The 27,405-nt window shown below is 40.1% G+C and overlaps 1 protein-coding gene across 11 annotated transcripts in view; it reads right to left on the bottom strand.

Moving 5' to 3' along the window:
• Positions 1 to 27,405, bottom strand: part of RUNX1T1 (RUNX1 partner transcriptional co-repressor 1) — a 117,818-nt gene that overhangs the window by 67,521 nt on the left and 22,892 nt on the right. Inside the window, exon 1 of one of the 11 annotated variants that reach the window (XM_030011649.2) lies at positions 13,629 to 13,842. The exons of 9 other annotated variants lie outside the window; for them this stretch is intronic. In XM_030011649.2, the coding sequence (XP_029867509.1) occupies positions 13,629 to 13,635 (7 nt within the window). In that variant the 5' untranslated portion in view covers positions 13,636 to 13,842. Of the gene's footprint in view, positions 1 to 1,945; positions 2,016 to 13,628; positions 13,843 to 27,405 lie in introns of those variants that run through there. One more of the 11 variants, XM_030011653.2, reaches the window with a different exon arrangement.

The following is a 27,405-nucleotide window of genomic DNA, read 5'->3' as shown; positions in this document are numbered from 1 at the left end:
CAGCTGTGCAGGTAGAGGACTAGATACCAAATGCATTCATTAAGTGGGTCTGTACTAGAGATACTGTTTTAATATTCTCCCTTCTTCAAGCAGTGTGCTGGTTTTGGCTGGGTTAGTGTTAATTTTCTTCATAGTAGCTAGTACGGGGCTATGGTTTAGATTTGTGCTGCAAACAGCGTTGATAACACAGGGATGTTTTCGTTACTGCTGAGCAGTGCTTACACAGAGCCAAGGCCTTTTCTGCTCCTCACCCCACTCCACCAGCGAGGAGGCTGGGGGGGGCACAAGGAGTTGGGGGGGACACAGCTGGGACAGCTGACCCCAACTGACCACATATGATGTCATGCTCAGCAATAAAACTAGGGGAAAGGTTGGCCGAGGGGGGTGGGGGGGGGGGGGTGGGGGGGGTGGGGGGGTCTGCTGCTCGGGGACTGGCTGGGCATCGGTCAGTTGGCGGTGAGCAATTCTTTTCATTTGCATCACTTGTCTTTCTTGCGTTTTATTTTTCTTTGTTATTTTCCTTTACATTTTTTTATTGTTGTTGTTATTGTTATTACTATTACTACTACTATTACTATTTTATTTTATTTCAATTATTAAACTATTCTTATCTGAACGCGTGAGTTTTCTCACTTTGAGCCTTCCAATTCTCTTCCCCCCATCCCGCTGTGAGGTGGGGGGGAGCGAGCGAGTGGCTCAGCCGGTGCTCGGTTGCCAGCTGGGGTTAAACCACGACAAGCAGCAAGCTTAGCCTCCTTTATTGGGGTAGGAGTTTCAAAACACGTGAAGCGGTAGAAGCACAGTCACCAACAAAGGCAAATGTGACTAGTACTCATGTATTACTCCACACACTTGAAAACCCACATCAAATACCCTACCCTGTGTGTAAACTCCACACTTTCAAAACCTACTGGAAGGAGGGCTGCAGAGCAATTCACAGCACTGAGCCATGAAAAGATCACAATCTTTGACAAGTTCAGAAACAAAATGTGCAGTCGAGAGTTTCTACGGCACAGTTTTGAGATTGACACTTGACGGGAGACAATCTCAGCAGAGTTTCAAAGAGGACAGGGTAGGGAGAAATAAAACGAACGTATCAGTACATTTCCTGCAAGGGATCGATAAAAAGACCTCGCTCCTACAAGGACTTACATACCTGCTCAACTTCAGATACTTATCCTATTATGGTAGCACACTTGACGTTAAAATCAAGTCTTTGAAGACGCAGGGCCCAAATAATTTACCGTGAAATGCGGAGTTCAAGGTTTTGTTTGTTCTTTAGCAATGCAGGAAATATGAAAATAAAGCAGAATTGCAACGTGCTATTTTTTAAATGCTTCATGACACTGCTTTTAGAGTAATGTCATCAAAATGTCATAAAAAGTACATTTAAGCATTTTGAGATAAGCAAAAAGCAACAGACTACAACCTTAAAAAGAAGTTAATGTAATATTAACAGAAGCTATGTAATTAGCTAGTCCAAAACCTCAACCCGTCTTCCTCAAACCAAATAAACTGGAAGGAGAGAGCAGGAGGAAAAGAACTAAAAAAAAAGGGAGAAATATAGAGAGAGGGGGGAAAGAAAACCCACACAACCCAGAGTCCCTCACTGCTGTTATTCCTCCACAAGCGGAAACGCTCAGTTCAGTCGTGGCTTAGGACGCATAAACATCATTGAAATTCAAAGGCAGCTCTGAGAAAGAGGACGCCTCAATTGGTATGCAAGTGGTGTTTTCTCGCCCTGAATACATTATGAACTTGCAGCATGCTAATATGCCATGCTATCATAAGCACCAGATGGAACAGTAGGCAGTATATGTCCCATCAAACCTCAGGAAGATGTATTAATGTTCCTGCTCTTTTTTTCCTTCCCTTCCCCTCCCCCTCCCCTAGTACAACCCTTCAGCTGTGTCCCTAGACTGGCACATTTCTGAGCATCAGTCACCTGCTCCTGAAGCACAGTTCTCCAGGGTTGCCTCATCTTCACCAGGTGGTGCCAAGCATCTTTTCAATCTTTTTTATCGCAGAAGGTAAAGGCCACAAGACGTGTCAGGCTGTGCTTACTGAAGGGTACCGAGTACAAAAGATAACATCATGAGATAAATGATAGATGAAGAAAGACTTCGGGTCTAAAGCTAGCACAATTGTTTTAAATTATGTATAAGTAGCGTGGCACAAATTTCACCCTCAGTACTATTGGCGAATGAAGAACTGGGGGGCAGCGGCGAAGGGCAAGATTTTCTGTGTAACCAAATAAAACAGAGGAAACCGGATAAAAGATCTTTGAACTGAACTCCTTTTTTCACCACACTGGAAACCTTTTCAGAGAAGACGTACACAATTCAACAGCCATTTATAGGGTAGGGTTTAATTTTAAATCAGAGTATGAAAATGGCACACAGGCAAATCAGTTTAAAGGATTTTGATTTTTTTTTAATTAGAGATATGATATTCTTTGAGTTTTGTCACTAATTGCTTGGGCCCGTATGTATGATTCCAAAGAAGCATAGTATTTCAATGCTGCTTTGCATCATTAATGAATTCAGTCCCAAGCAGGTTTTATATGACTAAAGAGAAATGTAATCTAGTATTCTGTATGAAAGCATGTGCATACACATACAAAACTAAAACATAGATTTTTCTGGTGTCATCTGAATTTTTCCTATCTATTCACAGAAATATGCCTCCTACTGAAACACATAGTTCACAAGAAAATTATTTTCTCTTTTTTTCCTTCTACTGGGCCCTTTCAAAAGATAAAATAAGGTCCTCAAGACTGAAAATGAAGAGTCTGTGCATTTAAACCACCAGTAAGAAGGACCTGAGATGGGTGAAGAAAAGTACATCAGCTTTTTGCATGTGAAGTTTTAATGTTTGAGTATTTTTAAACACGTTTTTCAGAAAGAAATCACATCAGTAAACACTTTGCTAATGTCTGCTATTTTAGAAACCACCTGCTGATTTACAAACAGCTCTCACTATGCATGTAAATCTATTATTTTCCTAACAACATTAGCCTTCTCATAAATACAGTCTAATTCTGCAAGATGCTAGGTATTTACAACTCACATGAACTTTTCTGGGAAACATTACTCAAAACCTCAGAAGAGCTAGTTACACAAGTTATCTGTTGCATGTATAAGGATTTTTCCAAGTATTAAAGGTCTGGTCAACAGGGATTCCCCCAGTCATCCAACCCTAACTAAAATAAAAAATAATTACCTTTTTCTTTCAAGCAAAGCACTTTACGACTGTTGCATCTATTAAGTCCAGACAGACTCTAATGCAAGGATGTCTTAGGGACCGAGTCAGAAATCAGACCAATTTTCTTCCTTTTTCTCTTCCTATTGAATATTGGGGGGCTTGTTTTGTTTCTTAATATATAGCCTTTAAGGGTAATTTGCTAGATTATGATTTGCATTGTACAAATAAGTCTATTTAAGTCCATTATCCTGCATTATAATGTAATTTCTGACACCTTAACAGCACTCAATTTAATTACAACACACTGAAACAGTACAGCTGACTCCCAAAGGAACCTGTTTGGATCAGAAGATGATGATATATGCTAGCTGCTGATCATCTTTCACCATCAGATCTGCAATCAACTGTTTTAAAAGAACAGTATCAGAACATCTGCATCATCGTATTATTTTGTGGCAAAGAGCCCTCCAAAACCCAGCAACTGCATGCAACAATGTGTGCACATCCCAGACTTGTAAGCAGACATATTTAAAAACCCGCAGCTTTACTGTAATAACCAAAGGAGACAAAAAAAGGCTTTGATTTCGATTCAGCAAGCATCAATTTCTGCAGCAGAATCCCCATTAGGTAATTCATCAAGGCATCTATTCTATATCTAGTGTGGCAAGACAGCAAAAACACAGCCTCCAAAAAGAAAAACACTTGTGACAAAACTATTAAGCATTCCTGGTGATTAAGTAATAGACACTCATTCTTTCAAGACTGTCTTGAACCAGTGCCCCAGACAAAACCATGCAATCATATTTGGTGGTGTCAGGATGAAATCAAGGCATCATGATTTTCTGTATTCTTTCAAGAAAAAGCAAGTTATTCAGCAGCATCCACAAAGCTCTTTCTGAAAGAATACGGAAGTTAACTTAAGGAGAGAGTATATCATCTCTCTTGTGGCTCTACGGAGGGATGCAGGTTGATACCTGAAAAGTTGGTAGTATTTTTATCTTTGGGGCTTTTACAGACTCTCAAGAACAGACTGAAGCAAAAGCTTTAAGGCAGCATAAACTAAAGAATTCTGTTTCTGCTGGTGTCTGAAGATTAAATACCATTGCTTTCCTTCCTCAAGATGAAAGGAATTGGAAATTACTACTCTACCAATTGACACGTCAGAGGAAGAAGCCTGGCTGGTCAGCTGAGAAGCAACCACGCAAATCCAGCCTTTATTCCACCAAGACATAGCTGCGTCTATGCAGAGGAGTCTGAAGAGGGCAAAGCAAGACTGTAACACCAGCTCTCCCTCAGACGGCAAAGAATTTGCTATACATGCTCTGAAGGCTCTGCTTTCATACCAAACTCTCAATGAAAGTTTCATGCGCACATTCATCTCCTGCGCAGCAGCCTTGCTTATTAAATATAGAAGAACCAAATACATATTTGCTTTTACAACCAGAGAATAATGTAAAGAGATATGTAAGTAAATTAACAAAACAAGATGAGCATTGCTCAAAATACTTTAAAAATTTAACACGAGAGACACAAATAATATTCCCAGAGCGGCCACTGTCTCACTTCTCCATTTGCAAGGGGACAATAAAGTGCTGACATTGACTATTAGGAATCTAGAAAAGTAAAATATACACTCATTACTGCACAGATCCCCTTTAAAAATTGCAAAGGACTTTGATTTTGTTTCTGAAGATGTAATGCAGTCTAATGGCGATCTCGGTGTAAAATAATGAAATATTGACCTTAATGAAGTAATCTAAATTACTTCCGAGACCTAATATGAAGGATGTCGACATAAGTGCTCTCTCTTTCAGGACCCTAGAGCGAGGAGATCCTACAGCGCCATGGAAGGATGAACTCAACCAATGTGGGCCACTTTAATTCTAGTTTTATCACTCTCCTCCCTCTGCCAGTGGAGAAATGAAAACTAAAACCACCAAGACCAAAGACATGGTAAACTCTGTTGCAAACCAGTTTCCAAGAAGAAAAACAATGACTTTCAAAGCTATTCAATGACAGTGCCATCTGACCTCGCTGGATATCTAATTGTACCCTTTCTTTTACAGACATAACCAAAGTTGCTTTAATGAGCATCTTTCAGCTTGCTTTATTGTGTCAGTAACTCTCAAAAGTCCCTATGGTTCACTCAGTATTTCTCAGTGTGTACTTTCAAAACTGATACAAAGCCCGATTCCTTCTCAAAAAGAATAAGGTTATCGCATCTCTGTTTTTTAAAGATCATTTTTGTACACTGTAGTTTATAAAGTCAAAAATAGTGTACCTCGTACAGTTCCATGCAAAGAAAAGTCGCTACAAGAAAGAGTAACGCTGTCCACAGAAAATGACCTCTTCTAAACTTCAGTTAGCAAACTTTCTCCTAACTACAATACAAGTTAAGTGCATGCAAAGCTGGCAGATATAATTACGCAATCAACAATTATGTAGTGAAATGGACTGGAAAAATAAAATTAAACCAATAGATGTTAATTTGTATTTGCTAACCACGAATGATGTGGCTGGTGCTCTGCAAGGCACAAAATCCTTAAAAAAAATGATTCTCTTAAAAACTCAAGGAATGCTATGGGGATGTCACATATAGGAAAGTCTATGGTGATGGCATTCATTTGGATTATAAAATAGCTACAATGAAAATCCAAGGCTGGGTACACATGCTTGTTACCCTGGCTTAAAAGGGCCGCCAGAATACATTTGGAATGCACAGTTAGAAGCAAGAATCAAATTATGGCTGTATTTTCATATGATATGAGTGCACACATTTTCCAAACTGTAATCTTGCGGCAGGAAGACTATTTGAGTCATGTGTGTTTGCATGACTCACAAAACACATATTAAGGAGAGATCAGAAAGAAGGAAGGGGAAAGGCCCTGTATCACTAAACCAGGAGATTACTCCTTTAGCAGGATGTGGTTTCAAAACAGGAGCACAATAAGACAGTGAACCCAGCATTGCTAGAAGAATCAGAGAGAAAGGGGGGACTACAAGAATCTGCACTGGAGGGCTCCCAAGGCTTGGAGAAGTGGATTATAAGCACATAAAGAAAATTCCAATAAAGCATTAGAACTGAAAGGGTACCAAGTTAAATTTTAGAGATGCTTTCTGAATGACTTACAGAAGACAGAATAGTGCCTTAACCCCCAGAAGAGAAAAGATGTATCAATAAGCTGGAAAGGGCAATGGACTTTGAAAGGTAAAACATATTCCTACTTCTTGAATCATCATTTCAAACTTTGCTGCAGTTAAGCATATGCAAATCCCACTTCCTCAAGTCTCAATTCATTACAGCAAATCCTTTTTTAACCAAGAATGATATAGGCCTGATCCTACACCAGATCTGCATGAACCTGCAGTACACTTGAAGGGTTACCAAGATACATTCTTCTTACTTATTCCTCAGCCTCTCCTCCAAGAGGTGATCAATACTGATTCCTTTTGCTGTTCTATTTCCACATTTCTTTTGGTCTTTGTCAGCTCAGTGTTGTCAATATGCAAAAATGCGGCAGAGCTTGTTACAATCTGCTTCCAAAGGGATATCCATAATGAATGAGAACCATACAAGCAATAGTCCTAATAATTGTGTCCACTGCTGACAGTATTTCCTTTCAAACTTCAGGAAGATTTCCTGCCACCTTTGACTTACACTTTCTGCCCATTTAAAAGCATGGTTAAGTTGCAGGCACTGTTCCAGAACATGTATCTGCATTAATACTGAAATAGCTGCCTGGATAATTTAAATTAATTCAGATATGTGGGTCCTAGCAGGTAGTTATTCCTCATGAAAATTTCACAAGATTGCCAGGTCCCAAGAGCAAGAAGAAGTAGAAATAAATGCACAAGTCATTATGCAACATCATGGAAAATCTCAAGTAAGGCTGTAGCTTCATGCCGTAGGAATTTGGGCAGGAGATTTTTAGATGTTGGATCCATTCCGTGTCTCTTTTGACACTACAGCCTTAAACCAGCTGCAAGAACAATACTACCAGGTGATGTGCTGCAGCACAGGGACAAAACCAAGAGGTCTGTGAACCTCCAGCTGAAGTGGCTCCTCTCAAATCCCAAGGTCTCCAGCAACTTGTCTCAAGTTCTTCTGCAATTAATGCTCACAATGAGGCCATTTCTCCACACTCTGCCTATAACTGGCACTAAAGAAGAAATTACTAGTAGGGAAAAAACAGAAAGACTCAACAGCACAGAGAAATAAATTCAGCTTTGGTATGTGGAAGCACAGCTTCATGAGCTACCACAGGAAGGAGGTGCAGCCCTTTCAGCCAGCACTGAGCCTGACAATTCTGCTCTTCTACTGGCATGCAAAGGCAAAGTTCATTCTGCAAGCTACAGATCAAGTAATGGTTTCAGATCAGATTCAATGAATAACTAACTTTAGGTGCCCAGACAACACAAAAGCCAGTGCCAGGGACTACTCTGCTCTCCCCTACAGTGCACAGGGCTGAAGCACCTCAGACTGGGTATCCAAAACAGCTAATGGATCCAGTAGAACAAAGCATCATCATGCAGGCTGAAGTGACCTCAGGAGATCAGACAGTCCATACCCTTCTGCCTCAAAACATGGGCAGTTAGATCAAGTTGCCAGGGGTTTGTCCAATATGGTGTCTTCAATAATGCAAATACCACTACCTCTCTGGACAACGTGTTTCAGTGTCTGACCATCCTTATGGTGAAGAGAATTTTTTTCCTGGTATCTATTTGGGATTTATCATGGTCCATTACTTGTGCCTGTTGCCTCTTATCCTATCACTATGCACCTCTGAGAAAAGTGTGGTTCTATCCATTCTCTCTACACCCTCCCATTAGGTAGCTGTAGACAGCTCATGACAGAAAAGATGATATAAAGTTAGTTATATTTACCTAGCAACTGCCTACAGCTCACCAACAGGGAAATACCGGAGACAGGATGCTTTACTCCTGCCTTTCAAGAGCCTCAGTATCTTGGAGACATGGGATCCACGGCACTACTCCCTCCTCCAGAAAAGATGTCCTTATCCTCACCTTCAGAAGATTGGCAAGTAGAACGAGTTTGTGTAAGACACCGCTAGGCAAGATGGAAGAGGTGAGCTTTGATTTTATTCAAGTCTTTTGAGTGGAAGCCTCACTCTGGAAGTGAAAGACGTGAATTCAAATCCTCCCTCTGCTTGCTCAATCAAGCTCAGGTCTGTAACGTATTCCCTCAGCAGGGGGAAAGCTACTGCCCAGCAGCAGCTTATTCTGGATGGGAGTAATCTCCATCGCTCTTGTTCTGCCCGAGAACTGAGCAGGAAACATTTCAGGGGGGACCAAGGCCCAAGATCAACAGCAGCCAGGAGGACGCAGCTCCTGCACTGGTCCTGCTCTTCATCTGGTGACTCTCACGTACAAGAGGAAGAAAGAACACATGTACATCGCAAAATGCAACGTGGTGCAGAGATGGCTGAGCTCCTGGAGAGCTGAGCCAATGACTATAGATAGCATGGCACAGCACGGCAAGGACTTCACCAGCTTCACTGAGGAACTGCGTGAACATAGAGTTAGCATAGTGGGATATTGAATGAAATCAGCCTTGCCAAGCGGGCCAATATGGCTAGACTGTGTCTGTGTACAGGTAAAAATCCAAGCGCTGCTGTGCCCTATGGATTTTCCGATTTAATCTCTATTCGCCTCAGAATCTCTGGCTCTGTGCTCCGTTTTACACCACACACATTTCTGGGAACAAGAAGTAAGCCTGCACTTGTGAAGAGACCAACGTTTCTGAATACGCGCTGGGCTTCCTCTGAAATTACCTACCAGATCCAGCTGTGCAAACGACTCAGACACAGAAATGCTTCAATGCCAAAAAGACAGAGGTGTGAACTCAGCACTGGCCTGCTTAACCCTATCGATACTGAGACAGATCTTAGCATGCCCGCCCAGAGGCAGCTCGACATGCTTGGGAAACTTAAAGCTGTAACAGTGATGCAACTGGAATGAGGACAGAGTTGAGGCATGCTATTTTGGATTTGGAAGCCAGCTACTGCTTCAGGTGCAGAAGTCATCTTGTGCACTTAGCTTTAGTCTGTGACTTGGTAGCAAGAGATCAGGCTTCAGCTGATTTTTTGTAGAGTTATCCTTGATGTACACACTTGGAAGAAAAAAGGATGCAGCAAACAAACAAGAAAACTGGTACTGGTATATGTACAGGTCCTGAAAAGGACCAGCTATCATGTCTTCTTCTACTCTTAGACGTATCGACTTCTCTATTCAGACTTTTCAAATCGGCATATCACATCATTTCAGAGTTTATTTTACCCCAAACTGGTATTCAAGTCCTTTTTTAAAATTGCATATACACATTGATTTGCAAGATATGATGATTATGTCTCAAATATATGAGTGTGGAGTCCAAAATCTTCAAACCAAGATGCAATCAGTGCTAAACACCCTACACACGCCAGGGAAGTACCAGTGCTGAGAAACTGTTTTGCTTGTTCCTTTACAGCAAACGGTCCGAGTTGAAAAGCACTAAAACTTCACAGGGAAAGAGTGTTTGGATGCTGCTTAAAAATATACATATTAATCGTTATTTCTGCAGCATTATCTGCAACCCATGATGTGTTAGTTATTTTCCATGCATACGTAGCAAGATGCAGTTCACAGCCCCATGGGTTGAAAATAACAGCAATAATGTCATGCAGACTTTGGAATATATTACTACCATAAAAGAAGAAGAAACTTTAATACTTTGAAAAGCAAGTCATTACACATTGTCTCCCAAACCCTACAATACATATCTGAGGAACCTAGTGACCCACGGTCATCTTAGGGAAAGAGCTTTTTGCTCCTACCCAAATCCTGAAGAAGATAAAGTCATTATGTAGGATGATTGGAATAATGATGCAAGGTTACCACTTGGACTTAAATATTTCCAGACACATTTTCTCCGTTTGGCAGGAAACTTGTTTTGTAAGACACAGAATTGTCCTAATATAACAGCATAGCAACTGCAACTTAAAACAGAACAAGTCGGTTAATGGACTATTAGGAGACTTTTGCTGTATAACAGCATTTAGACGCATGTATTTAAAAAACAGGTGGATAATCCAAATGTTCAGTTACTAGGACACTAACAGTTATGTCCATGGCAATTTTGTTTCTGTTCTTTAAACAAATCATCACTTGCAAGCACTAATGTTAAAACCAGAAAGCCAGTCTAGTACACAGTGGCTATAAATGCCAAATCAATTTTCAGCAGATAATAAAGTCCATGTTTTACAATCAGCAATGCACTGTTTTACTACCCAAAATGTAAGCTAATAATATATAGCTCTGCTAAATGGAAAATGCAGATATGCTGTTAAGAAACGGGCTGGCTGTGAGATGATGGATCATTTCTGCTGGGACCTTCTTAAAGCTATGTGCAAATGTTTTGAAAATATCACATGATGTGGCCATGTGTTAAAAATTACAGCCAGTTAAGTTCTCTGCTAAGAAAAATATGTGGGCAATTTATGAAATGCACTCCAGGATGGAGATATCTTAAGTAAAACCAGATTTTGAAAACAAACCCATTTTTTTTTTGAAACACGAACTTAAAAAAAAAAAAAAAAAAAAAAAAAAAAAAAAAAGTTGCAGCCACATCTGGAGAGCAGAAGTAAAGAAAGGGTGGTCTGACCTAATACCAGGCCATCTTCTGAAAGAGCAGCATTATTTCTGGGCTACAATGACTGTGATCACTGATTGTCCTTTTAAGGAAACCATGCTGAATACTGCCATGGGCAATAATAAAGCATTTTGTAGGCCAACATCTGTTCTTTGAAAGTACTATAAAATGACTGATAGATTTGTAATGTTTCATAAATAAAGTCCGGAATAAACAATTCTTTTAAAAAAAAAAAAAAAACCAAAACCAAAACCAATACACATTCACAGTAATCAGACAAACCAGTGTACAGTATTAGATTTGAACACTGTTCCCCCAGCATCAATTATTTAGAGATAAACACTTCCTAGAGTTCACTACACAGAATGCCAAAATGGTTAACTTGGTTACTGCAAGCTGCATGTTAACGGGATTATCTTTCTAGAGACTTTTCTCAGAGTTGCAGTAGTGCCTTAACAGAGCTCTGAATCGCTTTTACAGCCTTTCATTAGCAAGCCTTGCTGCTGTCGCTTTGCCCTGACAGGGAAGCGAGGAGGTGAGTGGCCAGTTGCAATTGTAACGATATGAGCAGTTCGTCTTTGAAGGGCAAATTTAGTTTGTGTAAAAGTGTTATCGCTACACATAAACCAGAACCCGTCTTTATTACTTCCTGTTCTTTCCCCAAAAGAAGAAGGACTTCAGATGTCAGAAGCACTGAAGGGATGCTTCTGAAATCAAGACTTCACACATACACAAAAGGCACTGACATAATATCAGATTACATAAAAATACACATCCTTTTAATCTCCTGTACATAATGTGCTTACTTTTAAAATACAAAATCTGCCCCAGATGGCTAATAATGCCCATTTGAAAAAAACCAACACCACAATATTAAAAGGCTAAAATATGCTGTGAACAGATTGAGAGGCAGTTCATCCTAGAGGAGAGTAAAAAAGTGCAGATGGGTGTCAAAAATAGCCAAGTGTCAGATCTGTTCAAGTATCTCCATTCTGGCACATGCTCCCAGTCACAGCTGTTAGTGTATTCTCTGTATCCAAGTGCAAGGTTTTCTAACACTCCGAGCTGACATTAAAACACACTTCTTCCTTGCTACTGCTTCAACAGAATGCTGGAAATTAAAGATTTATTTAATGGTAAAGCTTAACGAGTATTGATAAGGGTATACATACTCTAGTGTAGCGCATGCCATTTTGATTAAAGATGCATGAAATTTTAACCAGCAGGTAGATTAAGTAATTTAAATGGCAAAGGCTTAATAGGTTTTCAAAAACCTCCACTCTAGGCATTCCAACACTGTTTGCCAATAGCCCCAAATAATGCACACAAGGATCAAGACTGATAAGACTGTATCATTTTAGTACATTTAAATATATTAATAAAACACAGAAACAGTAAACCGCACAAGATGAGTTTCATAGAAATAAGGGAAACGTCAGCAGATTATGCAAAATGCAGTTTTCCAAATTAATGAATTACTGTTGTATTTCTAATGAAGACCACATTCCCAAGAATGTAATGCATGCAAATCAAATTTGACATTTAAAGGGTTAAATTGACCTTTCATAGTCCTCAGTTGTTATCTATGCAAATTAATTTGCCCATATTTCAACCATATAAATCCTCTTAGCCTTGTGCTTTGAGCAAACAGAGCCCACTTTCTTCTTACAACCAGAGGATCAGCAAACATACCAGCAGTAGGGTATGACCGTGTATAAAAATCCTAAAAGGAAAACATTCTTCCAACAACTGGCAATACCTACATGCAACTGTGGTTGCAGCAAACTGGCAGATACTGTTTCAAAACACCATCTGTGAGGTGTACAGACTCTCTGTGATCAAGCGTAGCCTCTTCTGCCTGTCCTACCCAAATAATCCACAAGAACCAGCCAGCTGTAGGATCTCTAGCCCTGTCTTTTTTTATCCAGAGACACAGGCTGCTATAATCAGGCACATGGCTTTCTTCAGTCCTTACCAAAGGGAAAAAAACCAAACAAAACACACCAAATTCAATCCACTCAGTCGTGGTCAAGCATTTCACAAAACCCCTCAGACAAATCACCCTGCATAGAAGCCCCGTTTTCATTGGCAGTAACACTTATCAATTAGACAAGCGATCGTAATATCCAAGGATAATATTTTCCTGAGGAAACCAACGTATTAAAATTTCCAGCTCCACAGCAATTCCTCTAATTCAGCAGATTTTTTTTTATTGTTTTATTTTGAATCAACATATTTCAGTCATCTGCCTGGTGACAGTTAAGGACTACGATTTAGGACAACGCTGGAATAATTTGTTTTACAAATCTCCTTCACTTCTCTAACATAAACAGCTTTTCACAGAGATAATTTCAGCTGATGGGTGAACGCTGTGAATGATCTCTACCGATCAAATGTTTGCAGATTCAAGGTACAGCTGACAGTCATGAAAGCCAGCCCGAAGCTGTATTTCTCTTTGCTAAAAATGATCCCCCGTGCAGAGACCTGCACCCACAAAGCCAGTGACTTTCTGGTATTTCTATCCCTTTTCATTGAAACATCCAGTGCTGCTGTAAGTATCATCTCTTGCAGTTCCCTCGCAGAAATTCCCCTCCCCCAAACATATACACAACAGAATTAGCATCCACGATCGCTCCGTACCCGTATCAGCTTGCAAATCACCCTCTATATTAAAAGAGAAGAAAAAAAAAAAAAGAGAAAAGAAAAAAAATACTATCAAAAAACAATTAGCGTTTCCTCATTTAAAACCGAAAGAGCTGCAATAATTTCAACTCACCAGGCATCCTTGGATAAAATATACCACACTGTAAATGGCTCTCTCCTAAAAGCAAGCTTATTTAGGGCTCAGTGCCTCCTGTTCTGGAATGAACAGAGAGAAGCGAGGAGGGCCATCAGAACTGGCTGTGGCAGCGTAGCTGGAGGCAGGATGCTGGGCGCGTGCGTTTGCCAGGCAAAGACAGATGGAGAGCTGACACTCTGTATTGCACTTGGAGCAGAAATGTGAATGATGACAGGAGCACATGTGGCCTTGAACCCAGCCCTGTCTCTTCAGGCAGAACAATGACAGGGATGTGTGTGCAAATTATCACAACCCCGGCTCCCCTCAGCTGACTCCTTTTACTCTACCTTTCACACCAAGTTCCAGATGACCAAAGAATAGAAAGTAAAATGCAAAGTGATAAGCCAAACACTGAATTATTCATTTTTTTCCTTAAAAGTTAACCCTTTCTTCTGCTGACAACAATTAAAGAAAAAAGCATCGCTTTGAATCAGCTGTCTTCCAAAAGTGGAAACAAATTCATTCTTTATTTTAACAGTCATCATTTTGCACTCCATAGGACTACGTTTGTTTATTTAGCTGGAAATTCAAAACGTGCACGAGGATATACGAGAGAGTCCCCCCTCCTCTTCCTCCCCTCCCCACACTTCTGTCATTATTATGCTGGTTTACTATAGTGAATGGAGTATCAAAATCACTGCCTTTCTCAGATTCTCAGTAGTATGTGTAAAATAGAACACTCTTAGAAAGCAGACCACTTTTATTTTACTATAGTGCTTTTAACCCCCTGGGATTCCTGCATTGATATGTTCCAAACATTTGCAGCTTACTCTCCTTTACCTTCCATGGTGATCCATGGGGGATGAAAACAAAATCTTCCCTGTAAAGCTTTTTCAAAAGCTAAACAATCATGTCCTCCCAATTTCTGATTTTGCACACCCCTTAAATGTTTATCCTTCACATGAATAACGTATGCCTGGCTAGGTTCAATGCACTCTTCCTTATTAAGCTTTAATGGACACCATGATACATAAAACTACAAGTCTTTGTTATAGTGCTTTATCTAAAGCTGGCTATTTTCTTCTCAGCAGTCCCTCTTTAGTCCTTTGTAAAACATCTTTGCCTCTTAGGAGAAACATATGCCTGACTCGCATGCCTTCTGTAGCACGTATAGCCTTGCACAAAATTCCAGGCACAAGGAAAAATATCTTCTTTTTCAAAACTCTCCTCCCATTTAGCACTTGCAAAAGCTTCTCCCTTTAGTAACACGTATTTCTCCAGCAATTAGTGCATAGGTCCTGGTTCTGACTTTGCCTTTGCAGCATACATTTAAACCCATATAGAAAGGCAGCGATTCTCAGTCACATCTTCAGGAGCTGCATTCTTACCAGTGTAAGACTCATCCTTTTGTACTTATTTATGCTTCCCCCTGATTTTGCGTTATGCCATCTTCTGCCTCTACTACGCAGAAACGACTCTGCTTTCAGGCCTTCCTCTTCCTTCCTCTAGCTGCCATAGAGCCTGATAAAGATCTATTTAGGAAAAGGACACACGTGTAAAATTAAGCAAAAAATAACAACCCTTCCAATATCCGGACTGAAGTCATGAATATATCTCACTTACAGCAAATGAGTCACTTAATTTACTGATATTTCCACAATAACTTTTTAATGCTATCTAAGTGCCACCCTTAAGCTTCACTGAAATAGGAGAGAGACTCCAAACACAGGACTGGCAAATGCAGGACAATCAAAGCAGCAAAGGAGCAGCTCCCCTCACCCCAGTAAACACCCCAGCACTAACAATCTAACACGTCTGCGACTTGAGGCGGGTCTTTTCTTCATCTTCATCAGATAGCTACTGTAATGAAGTTCTCTATAATGGATTTTTGAGTGTCAGAGAGCCCAAGAGAAACTCCGAAACATGAAAATGTTTTCGTGACAGACTGCTTTCATGAAGGGGGCAAAAACGGAGAGGGGAAAGGGAGAGAAGCAAGGGAAAGGGAGACAAACAAAGTCTGTGCCACCGAGGCCTTTGAAGAATTTACCATTCTTTTTGTTTCATTATTTGATGCGCTATTTAAAACCAGTCAGTTAGTAGTGTATATGCTGTGTTGTTTTTCTTTTTTAATGCTGTACTCTACATAAAAGGAAAAACATTTTCACAGTTGGAAATGCAACCTTTCATCAACATAGATGCAGCCTGAATCAGCTTCAGAGAAGAAAGTAATGTGTCAAAGGTATGACGCATTTTAATAAAACCGAACAATATTCACTCTTAAAAGAAGGTCTTAATATCAGTACATTGTAAATCCACAGACCACAGCTCACAAAATTGAACTTCCATATGCTGTGTGATTATGCATCTTTTTTCTGTGTGTAAAAAGCCTTTTTAAGCTGTTATCTGACTACAGTAATTGCCATTTAAATTGATCCACGTCAACAAAACCTGGATCCCTGGAGATTCTCACCTAGAAGTCTGCTCATGGAAGGGGCTAACAGAATGCCTGTGCATCTGAGACTACTTCAGCATTTTCTCAAGCAGCCAGCTGCATGAATACTTTTTCCCTCTCATTATTTAATACACTGAGGCAGGCTGCAACCCATTTGGCAGTCCTCCCTGAATAAATATCTGTGGATATTTATTCGCTTTCCCCCCCCCCCCCCCCCCCCCCCCCCCCCATTTTTAATGCAGTCACTTAAAGCTTGCCCTAACAGTTTTTGCACCAGGTCTTAAACTTTAGCAGGCCAAGCAGAGGTGGCCAGCCCATTCTGTAAAATGGTTTTATTCTCCGCTAAGGAAAGGCAGTGGTTTTAACATAGGAACAGTTCTGCTGTATCACAAGAGTCGGTATTATGTGTAATACCAAAATTTAAGGGATACAAAGAGAGTGAAACATCCAGAAGATAATCTTCAGCCAGTTTCTTTATGGTGCACGTTATGCTACACCTTCCTGGGTGGGAATCAGCTCCTTCTTTGACAATCATTCAAAAAACTTTACAAGATAATTTTCAATAATTCTCTGCAACTCTTAATGTTGAAAACGGGTAAAGAAGGCAAAACAGTCTCCATATTTGAAGGGGGAAAAAGAAGATTTTTATGCAGTGGATGATATAAGGTCGCTAAGACATGGATCTGATGGAAAAGAGAAATTCCAAGTGATCACCATTTAAAACGTACAGCGATTGCCTTTTGCGCAAACCTAGCTTAATAACAGGGACTGGAAGTCCACTGAAACGCATCTGTAGTTAATGAAAGCTCTCTATTAACAGTGAAGGAAGAATTTAACTCAAAGCTTTTCTGTAGGACTTCTCAACTTCCCACTCTACTTACAGCAGACTGTTGTGATACATTGTGACTTCACACAGTGGGTATTAAGTGAGTTAATTCAAAGGAGCTGAAACCTCATTGATCCTAATTGAAAGCAATACACCCAACCAAATAGTTTTCTACCCCATCTGCTCTGGCCTGCCACCAGCTATTCAATACAAGAGAATTAATAGTTTCAGATATTCTAACAGACCCAATAAAAGCACTCATTTAAGCAGGACTGCATTAACAAAGTGAAAAACCAAGGGCAAAATGGGTTCAAATGGAGCATTTTACTCCTAGTTGGCTTTAACAAAGCTGAATAATGCTTATTCTGACTTTTTATGTGCAAGACTTGATAAACTGAATGAGAAGGCACTCAATGATCAGTCAACGAGCATTGATGAATGGTCATTAGGACCCCCCCAATCTCAGGGAAGGCCATTCCACAAAGTGGCACACCAGCTTGAAAGGGCGGACTCACTAATGTCCAGATTTCCCCGCTTGCTTGTTCCACTTTCACTTTCAGACCACTGGCCACCAAATGAGGCTGACATATTGGAAAATAATCTTTTATGGGCGAGTGGCAAATAAAAATGGAGGCATTAGCTGGGCTTTCAAATTCAAATCTGCTAGTTTTGTCAGCCCCCAAACGTTTTGATTTTCCACCCAGCTGGAAGCTATTAGTGTGTTCTTAAGGCATCCCACTGACAGGGCAAACCCACCTAATGTGTGAGCTGTAGAGATGATGGGGGGACGGGGGACAACCACTTCTGGATGCTTTCTTAACTTTATTTGGTTGATTGTCCAACCAAAGTACGGTAAAGGCAACAACTTCAGGAGAAGGCCACTAATTTCTTGCTGCCCAGTATCTCCTACGGCCTGGTACAACAGTAGTCCACCTAGGACTGTAATGGGTACCCTCAGTGTGACTTTTTCCATGACATGGTACCTAGCCTCCCTTGCTTTTACTGCACTACCACAAAAGAGCTCAAGCTAGTCAAGAAAGGCATTTTTTAATAAACTTTTAATTCTTTGCTTGGAAACAGGATTAAAATATTCCAATAAGATAGGTGCTTATCTGTGAACAGTAGCTCTTAATGCATGCAACACAAAACATTTGCCAGATAACACTAAACATTTCCCTAAGCATTTCCTTATTGGCAAGGCTTTCTGGACTTCTGAAAAAAGACAAATGGGACCTTTAAAACATACATAGCTCTGTGAAACACAGACTAATTGAGATTACCTACACAAATATTCAATAGTTGAAAGTAGAGTCACCAAGCTGGGAAGAAAATATTCTTGGTTCTCTAAGAGGAACTGTTCATCACGTTACCTCTAGTACTGGATTAAATTCATTGGAGGTGAGAAAGCATTCATCTCTTTTTTCAGTTAAGAAAACTTAAGTCATACTATTTCAACAGGATAATCAGAAATTAGTCCTCTAAAGAGGATTTCAAATCATCTGTTAAGAAAAGGCAACCTTGGCAGTGGGTCAGACTTAGCAACCTAGATTGCCTATTGCTTTTTGATCAAAAAAGAACCAAAAAAATTCATTCTTGTTGAACACTGTCAGAAATCCCAGTGGCATTTCAGGTGTATTTCAGGTTTCAAAATAATGAAAATATACATAAAGACCTAATCGTAGAAGAATAGTTCCACCAAAATTAATTGACTCAGAATGGGAGGGCCAACACAGGCTTCAGGTCTTAAAGAACGCATGCTCTTTTGCTCTATACATACGTTTTAGTAAGAACACTCACGTGGACAAACTCACATATATGTACCTGTTTGGGTGTCTATTTCTTTCACTTGATCTGGGCTAAACCAAGTCTTGCCTTGCCTTTTTATTAAATACAGTATTTTCTATAACGTGGGTAAAGTAAATTAGAATTGACTGTTAATTTCTATCATTATTCGGATTCAAAGGAAATTATCACACCATCTGAGCATAGACATCACTGAAGCACTTTAGAAAATTTGATATTGATTTGATATTATTTCTGAAAGGACACAAGAAAATACCAAAGATGCCGTCTCACCGACAGGAGAAAGAACACATTTAGTGTGACCTGGAGAAGCCTGGATGAGAATACCTGGTCCTGCTGAACTAGGGTCATATTTTGAGATTCAAAAAGGGGAGGGGAAAAAAAAAAGGAAAAGGAAAAAAAGGCTTCAAGCTATCAGTTGCTTTTTGACTTGAAGCTCAGGGTGTTTGCTCTTTTAACATGGGTAGGGAAACTCCTCCTGCTGTAGTGTATTAACCCTAGTTTTGACCTCTAATCGATGTCTTTTCAATGCATAGGATTTTCATAATAAAGATAATGTGAGAGCATATTTGTGTGAAAGCGTATCTACCACTAGCCATAAATTCGAGCCTTGCATTTTTCTTTGTAACATGTCAATATTTGTGACACTAACTAAACATATTTTATTCATTTGACAAGGACTGTTACATTATATTGAAAACTTTTGTTTCAATGTCACCACCTCCCCGTTTTGACTGATGGCGAGTTAGTTTTGTTAAAACGCAAGGGGTGATAGCGTATGCTCCAGTGAACTTTCCCTCCTCTCAGCACCAGAGACAAAAACCTGCAGCTCTGCTCTGTGCTGGCAGCCATCTGGCCAGCTTTCTCTCAATGCCTGCCCCACACCACACTGCAGGCAAAATTTCAGGGCTCTAGAGCTCTGTGGAGCTATTCATGACATACCAATTTCACATTTTCTGCTTGTACGCTTGCAACAATAAATGCTAATGAGGACTATGAATGACATTTTTAAAGACAATAAAAAGGTCTCCAAATCCCTTGCATATGGAGACACTATTTTCTAAACTTCACCTTCTGTTAGGGAGCCATTACACTCTAAAGGAAAAAAATAACCTAAGGAGAACAATGAGATGATCAAAGCATAACCGAGTCCTTACGAATTCCAAAGAAAACAATGTTTGCAAAGCTAGCTTAATGACAGACAGATTTTATGCCGATGTACAGCGGTAACACTTCAGTGCAGGAACTCTCTTTTTCAATAGCAGTTACTTCTCATCAGGGGGGCTCACAAATTGGGGGGGGAAGCCATAGCAAATCCTCGCTTTCACTGATCATGTATAACCCCACAAGCCATAGATTTGGACTTTTTAATTACTAATCTCTAGATGAGTCCAAGAGTAAATGGTTATCTTTAATTGATTTGGAATGCCATGCTTTCATAGAGATTACTGTACTGACCAAGAGAAGTAACAAATTTTAATGTTTTCTTCCCCCAAATCTGCCTTTTGCAATGCTATTGCTACTCTTAAAAAAAAAAAAAAAGTTGCCTTCACTCTTGGTACTGTGTTTTATACTTAATTAAAAACAGCTTCCCCTTATTAGCAAGGATTAAAAACACTTTCAGGAAAATCCACCAGGTGGAGCAAATGCACAGCAATACAAAACATCTATTTATGCTCGTACTGCCATTTTCAACAGGGAAAAAATGTTTTATATGGAAATATTCTTACCTCTTGACCTCTCTTCTTCACCCTTTTGTCATATATTGATCAATTTGTACTTAGTTACTACATTTATAATGGTACAAAAGCTTTGTTCAAAGGGGCCTTCGTACAAAGCTATTGTTCCTGATAAGTTTCAATATGAATTTGCAAACCACAACAGTCATCAGATATATAAGGGAAATTAAAGAATAGTATTATTCAACATACATATATGTGTCTATATTCAACAATACAAGGATAATGTTGTGCCTGTAAAACAAACTAACAAGCATTCAGAAAATAAAGCTTAGTCTTACATCAGGCAGCAAAATCTTTACACGGGCCTCCACTATAATAGGCTGGAAACCTGGCCATTCTGCATGTCTTGTTATGTGTTTATACACATAGCAGTGTCAGTAACATCACAGCAGTGCCATTGTACAGTCTGTTGGTGTTTACCATTATTTTAGTACGACATCCGTCAACTACTAAGTATTTTCAAGAGTGCAGTGAATGAGGGCTATAAATAAATATTTAAGCATATCTAGGACAGCTAAGCATTATTTCCCCATTTAAATTATTTGCTTTCCAGAGCCAGGTGAGAAAGCCACTTCCTCATCAAATATTTTAACTCGCCCTGATGAATGAGAAGGTCTAATGGCATAAAGGCAGGGGGGCACCTTTTAACATGACGAGAACTAAGTCCTAACAGAAAAGTGGTTATGGATGAGTCTTCTCACAGTTATAATAGGACAACCCACTGGCAGACCCTGTAATTGCTAAAATGGCAAAGCAGTATTACCAAGTGAACGGCTCTAATGCAGTTCAGCATCTCGAAACATGGCAGAATCAGTACACAGACTCATTCAACCCTAGATGATGGAAAAACATTATCATTTGAGAGTGACAAAGGGAAGGTACTGATTTTAGTCAAAGAAATCTTTTTCTTTCCATTGTTTCCTTAGTTACACCTTCCATCACATTTTTTCTCTTACTTTTCCGTTCAGTGCCCTCTGTCTTCTCTCTGCCATCACACCTAACCCTGTGTTCTTGATTCTGGGGCCACCTCCTCACCCTGCTACACACCTCCCTTCCCCCATCGGCTACAAGACTTGTCTCTGCTCCCTGCTGCCTTGGGCATTCATCTTCTCCTGCCTCTGCTAGCCCTGAAAGCTAGAAGTTGTTCCAGAATTTGAAGCTGTGAGTACTACCGTAAAATATTACCCACAATTAACACATAAATGAAAGATCAACAACCGGCACTCTAACATGGAGGGACAAACACTGTGCCAGTGAGGTTTCCAGTACAAAACTGAGCCAGAATGGGATCCACCTAATGTGCAGTCAGAGAAGCAAGCACACCATGCTCCCTGGAAGCACAATGTGTTGACATAAGCTTTGTGCTTTTAGTCCGACCCAGACAAATCCCATCACAGCTAAGGAAAATTAACATACAAAATCTTTTTTTCTTTAGGAACGGGGAGGAGCCTTGAGGAACACAGGCCTTTAAATATCATTTCATTTTATCTAATTGTGTTGTACTCCACATGGTGCTTTGTAGTAGCCATTCAGTAGAAAAGCAGGAGAAGAATGCAGAGGTGATTATGAAGTGGAATTTCATACCAAGAGCAAATTACACCACTTCGCACCAGGTGAACATCTGCAAAGAGCAGCAGTAAGTGTTTGGGCACAATGCAAGGTGCCAGTTTTGATAAAGCCCAAACCAGCTTGGGAACCGTTATCCGTGAGAACTTTCCTTAAGCAAAATTGTCACAGCAGAGACTTGCGGAGATGCCCAAGATAAATATTCTTTCAAACAGGATGCTGATTTAAAACCATTATCTCTGAGGGATTTTTGAGGTGGCAACCATGGATTAAAGGCTATCATTTTCTGCCATTTTCAAAGAGGAGCTAGACACCCGCTGAGTGGGAGGAAAGACAGTGTGGTTATTGTCGTCACCATGCCTTCATGGAGAATTTTCTTTTACTATGCTGCTGGTTGAGGTGGGCAATGGTTGGCTAAAGGTCATGGACAGTTCATTAGATTATGAACTCTGCAAAAAACATAAAGGCATGTATAACACTGGAAGGAGGGACATGACTTATAGGACTTGTAAAGGTTTAACTAACTAATAGCGCTCTCATACAGACACATTATTTCCTTTGTATGTACAAACCCTATAGGAACATGACACTGACCACAATGCATAAACCATCTTTTTTTCATCCTGTATATACAATCAATGCTTATTTAAACTACGGCTTCTTTACAGTACGACAGGATAAAGAGATTTAAAACTACATGTCTAAGTAATTCACTTTTACTTAAAGACACCTTTACACCAGAGTAGCCTAAGGAGCTCCTAATGAAGAAGGGGGCCTGATTCTAACGGTGAAGGATTATGTACATATTTAAGAGTTTATTAGATCACAATTATCGATCTGATATACTGTAACAGCTCTTTTGTTGCACCATCCTCTGCAAATCCTTCTTATATGGAGGATTAGCGGCACAATAGATCATAATGACTCTGTTGGTCCCACTGCACTATCGCTGACTCCCAGCTGCGTATCCCCACTGTAGGCTACCTTCTCTTACTAATGGGTCCCCAAAACTCACACCTGGTAATGTCTGCATGCAAGAAGAAAAATATTAAATCTGTATTAAAAAATCCTAATGAAATATTAGCAAGGAAAATATAAGTTACTGCTCAAACGATTTTGCTCTCACCTACAAAGTACCCAAAATCATTAGCATGTGGAAATGTCCTCCAAGACTACAGGCATAACTCTACAGACTGGACCGAAAGCCTCCGGCATAAAAGAAAACAAAACCTTAGTTAACTTTCAGCTCTCCCTTCTCTAATCCTATAACCACAAATATCTTTCCTGGACCAGCTTCTGCCCACAAGAATAAAAGGCAATAGTCACATGCAACACTGATTTTTGCTGCAAAGCCATATTAATTATGTTCCCTCCCTCTACTACTTGTACCTTGTGATCTTAAGTTCTGCCAGTACAACCATGAACAGCACTGTGCTATAAATTAGAGTATTAAAATTATCCAAAGAAGAGTAATATTCTTCATTTATCACTCAAACAATAAGTCATACTTTAATTCTTCACAAACTTAAAAAAAAAAAATTCAAGACCTTTACCTAAATGAACATTTCAGTCTCTTTCAGCTATGATCTTTAGTTTTACATCCTGTTGAACACTTTCCAACTATGGGCAACTATGGGCTAAAACCTGACCGGTGAATAGAGCCCTGCCTTGTGCACCCACACCTTCAGCCTGTTGAGTGACCTCAACAAACAGCAGCTACAAGGGGCAAGGACTATAACTGACCCTATCCCAGTATTTTAAAATTGAACACCAAGCTGGACATCTAAGAAAATCACATGAATAATGAGAATGGAAGCGTTGATAGCTGCCACCACTGTTTTAACGGGCCATGCCAGAACAAACACTGAGTTGGTTTGAATCCATGGGATGAATAAAAAGAATGTTGCCAAGCATGCTGAAAACGAAAAACTTAAAATGCCAAGAATGATGATTACGTTAATGATCACTACAAAAACAATTAACATTTTCAAAAGTTTATTTGCTGCATAGCACGAACTCCACCTGAAAGAATTTGCTCCTCAGAAGATTTTACCTCTGAAAATAAAAGAGGTCGAGCAAGGGGAGCAAGAATAAAGTAAAAGGGGAAACCTGCAAATTCAGAAGCGAAAGGGTTAACATGTTTTGTTTCAGTCGGTATTATACCAATGCCAGAATTACAAGGGAAAGACTAAAAAGAGCCAATTTTTTTTTATTATTCTTTAAAAGAAAAAAATCAGGCCTATCTGTCACAGGGTTGTCCGGGCTGGAAGAACCGGCAGGAACCTCAAATTCCTGACCAAACCCTCTTCCACACAATGCCTCCTGAATGGAAGGAACCCAGGCCCGGCAGAGATAGCCCGCTGTCAGGAACCAGCCCTGACGTTTGCGGACAGACGGGGCTGGCCTCGCAGGATGTCAGAGCAGCAAACTGCTGTTCGAGATACTGGGTTTTCACACACTCCCAGCCTGGATGTTTTGCTCTTCAGGTAATTAAACAAGGAAACGGGGCTGATGTGTACGAGTCTGACCCCTGCGCCGCGGCTCCGCGGTTCTGCATATCAACTTCCGCACGAACCGCCCGGAGCATCAACAGAGTCTTCGACTCCCGCTCTCCACCTCTCCTGCTCCCGACACCAAGCTCTAAAACAAATCCTCCTGGAAATATCTGCTGCTGCCTATTCCTTTTTTTTTTTCCTCCCTATTTAAGAAGGGCAAAATTACTTGCTCTGTTCCACATGCCTTGCTGCTTTCTCATAAAAAGAAGGAAAAAAGGAAAGAAGTGGGTACTTTTGGGTAGCTGTTCTTCAGCCAGCCATTCAAAATATTAAATATCTGGGGGAGGGGAAGAACAGACACAAAGATGAGGCAAGGGATTCCCAAATTAACGCTTACTTTAAGGTCATCACTCAAAATGAAAAAGATCCTGAAAAGTATTTCCGATTCGTCCAACCAATTGCCAGACATTCATTTAATTCGAACTAAAATTATTCTGATTTAAGCATTATTGAAGAGTCTTTGTCTTACAAGACGACATAAATCATAGAACCAGGCATTAGAAAAACAGACCAGTGTTTTCTCTCTTTTCCCCCAAATTTAAGAAACGGGAAAAGGCAGGTGTTACCACCTATACTTGGTGAAAACCCTACACAGGCTGCTCTATGACTGACCTAGTTTCTATGCTCTTTAAAGGCTATTTAAACAAAAATGATTTTTTAAAAAGGTAACACATTCCTACTTCGTTCTGAAAAATCCACAGAATAGAATATTGGCTGAAAAGAGAAGAGCCCAGAAGAAAGAGGAGTACAAAAGCATGCCTGCTTGTCTGTGTTCAACACAAAGAACATTAAATGAAAACAACTGGCACGCTGCCAAATTCCTATACAGGCAAAGAGATTCAAATAAATTGATTTCACGCATCACACTGACCTGGGATCAGCGAGCAGTGGTACAATACACTCGCTGCTCCATGTGGGGCAAAGCCCATTAACGTTATCAGAGCCACAGTAGATTACTAAGGGGGGGGGTCACTGAGAAAGAACCCAAACTCTGCAAACTCAGGGGAAAAAAATCACTTTGGAAAAGGAACTTCAGCTTCAGACCGAGTGCTTGGTTTCAGTTTACTAATAAATATATCATATTGTGAGAGCTCATCCTCTGCTCACCTCAAAGGTTTCAAAGATTAAAATAAATACTAATGTCACACACACTCCCCTTACATTCTACTTTTAACACAGTTGTTCTCGAACTCAGTTATTCTCTGTAAATTTCCTCCCTTCCCCATCCGCCAGCATTTTATATAGATTATGGGTTATTTTCTTTGTACTTCAGAAGCTGGATTCCTGCCCAGGATACTCTTACTGGCTCAGAAAGTAAGCTGGAGAAATCGTCCACCGCTCTCAACTGGTCCAAATCAACCTGACCTACAGAGAAAAACGCCTTATTTGCAAGGCACCAACGAGCAAGGCCCCGGTTCCCTTTGCAGAGTCACCCAGGCATGCTCCCTCATCACGAGGCATTCTCTCCAAACCAGAGTATTTTGAATTTCACTTTCTTACGATGTGTGAAGTAACCCGTGTGTGCTGTGGAGTCTCTTCTTGTCATTCCGGCTTTGTTTTTCATTAAGATCTCTCACACCCCAATCAAGAGCAACGCCAGCAAGCCACAGGTGTGCACCACATGAACAGATGAAAATCTGATTGTGAGCTGTGTAATAACAATTCACTGTCTATAATACACTCATCCTCTTTTGCATCTGTTATATGTTGGGAGGGGGATATTACTTCCATTGTACTCTTTAAGATACATAGGTGAGCAAACAATTGTTTTGAAGATAAAAAAGGAAACCAAGAAAAGACGACTTTGCAATAGCAAAACAAAGATGAGGATGCTTGAAAAGGATCACATCAGCATAGGTAGTCTAAAGCTACAAGAGGCTGTTGCTTCAAGGAGGCAATAGATTCAAACACCTTTTATTTTGCCTTTTATTCCATTTTGGTTTCAAATAGTGAGTCAAATCTTCTTGGGCACAGCAAAGTCCATATTAAGTAAGCTCCAAGAGTGTTGGCCTCATCTCTAATCACTCATCCAAACTTCAATGTGGAGCTTCTTGGCCATTTAAGACTAAAATTTTTGAACGTGTGACACAAACATACACATCCAGATGTAGGTACCTTACCCAGTCACCTCATTTCAAGTAAATGTCAAAGTGGGAATGCCCAAAGAACTAACAGCTGCTAACCACCACTGATCACTCTCTTTTATAAAGAGCTACAAAGCAGTTTTGGATTATCTTCATGGCCAAGGTGAAAAATATACGATATTGTTAACCCTGTAACTTGTGCTATAGAGAGGATGTGTTTGTTTTGGTATAAGGCTACACTGATAGAACTGCACAAGAAAGGGAATATTTAGTACACAGCAACTTCGCAATGGCAGAGATGTGCCTGCACCCAGGTGACACAGGCAGCCTGACCTGCCCGACAGTTAACAAGACAGATAACGTGCTGTTCCGTCCCATTTATGAATATTTCAGTAGTACAACCAGATCATTTAGACTTATAAAGATGAAGTGAATTTTAGTTGTATTAATTCCCTCTTTCTATAAAATAAATAGTATTAGAAAACACGCCTTTCTTCTAAGTTGTAGCAAATTTCCATTATCTTGCACGTGCTCTGACAGCAATAAACCACAATAAGCTTCCCATTAGTATGCCAGCACTGCATGCTTCAGGCATGAAATCTTTACTTTCACATTTATTTATTTTTAAAATCCTTTATGAAGACCCATATGGCAAAAGAAACCAACCAATGACCACCTGTATGGGGTACACTTGCACTTTGAAAAATAGACTATAGATAGAAAAAAAGAGAACTAGTCAGGAACTA

Source organism: Aquila chrysaetos, chromosome 4 (assembly GCF_900496995.4).
Source record: "Aquila chrysaetos chrysaetos chromosome 4, bAquChr1.4, whole genome shotgun sequence".
Taxonomy (NCBI): Eukaryota; Metazoa; Chordata; class Aves; order Accipitriformes; family Accipitridae; genus Aquila; species Aquila chrysaetos.
Note: the sequence above shows the minus strand (reverse complement) of the source record. Positions and strands in the feature narration are given on the sequence as shown.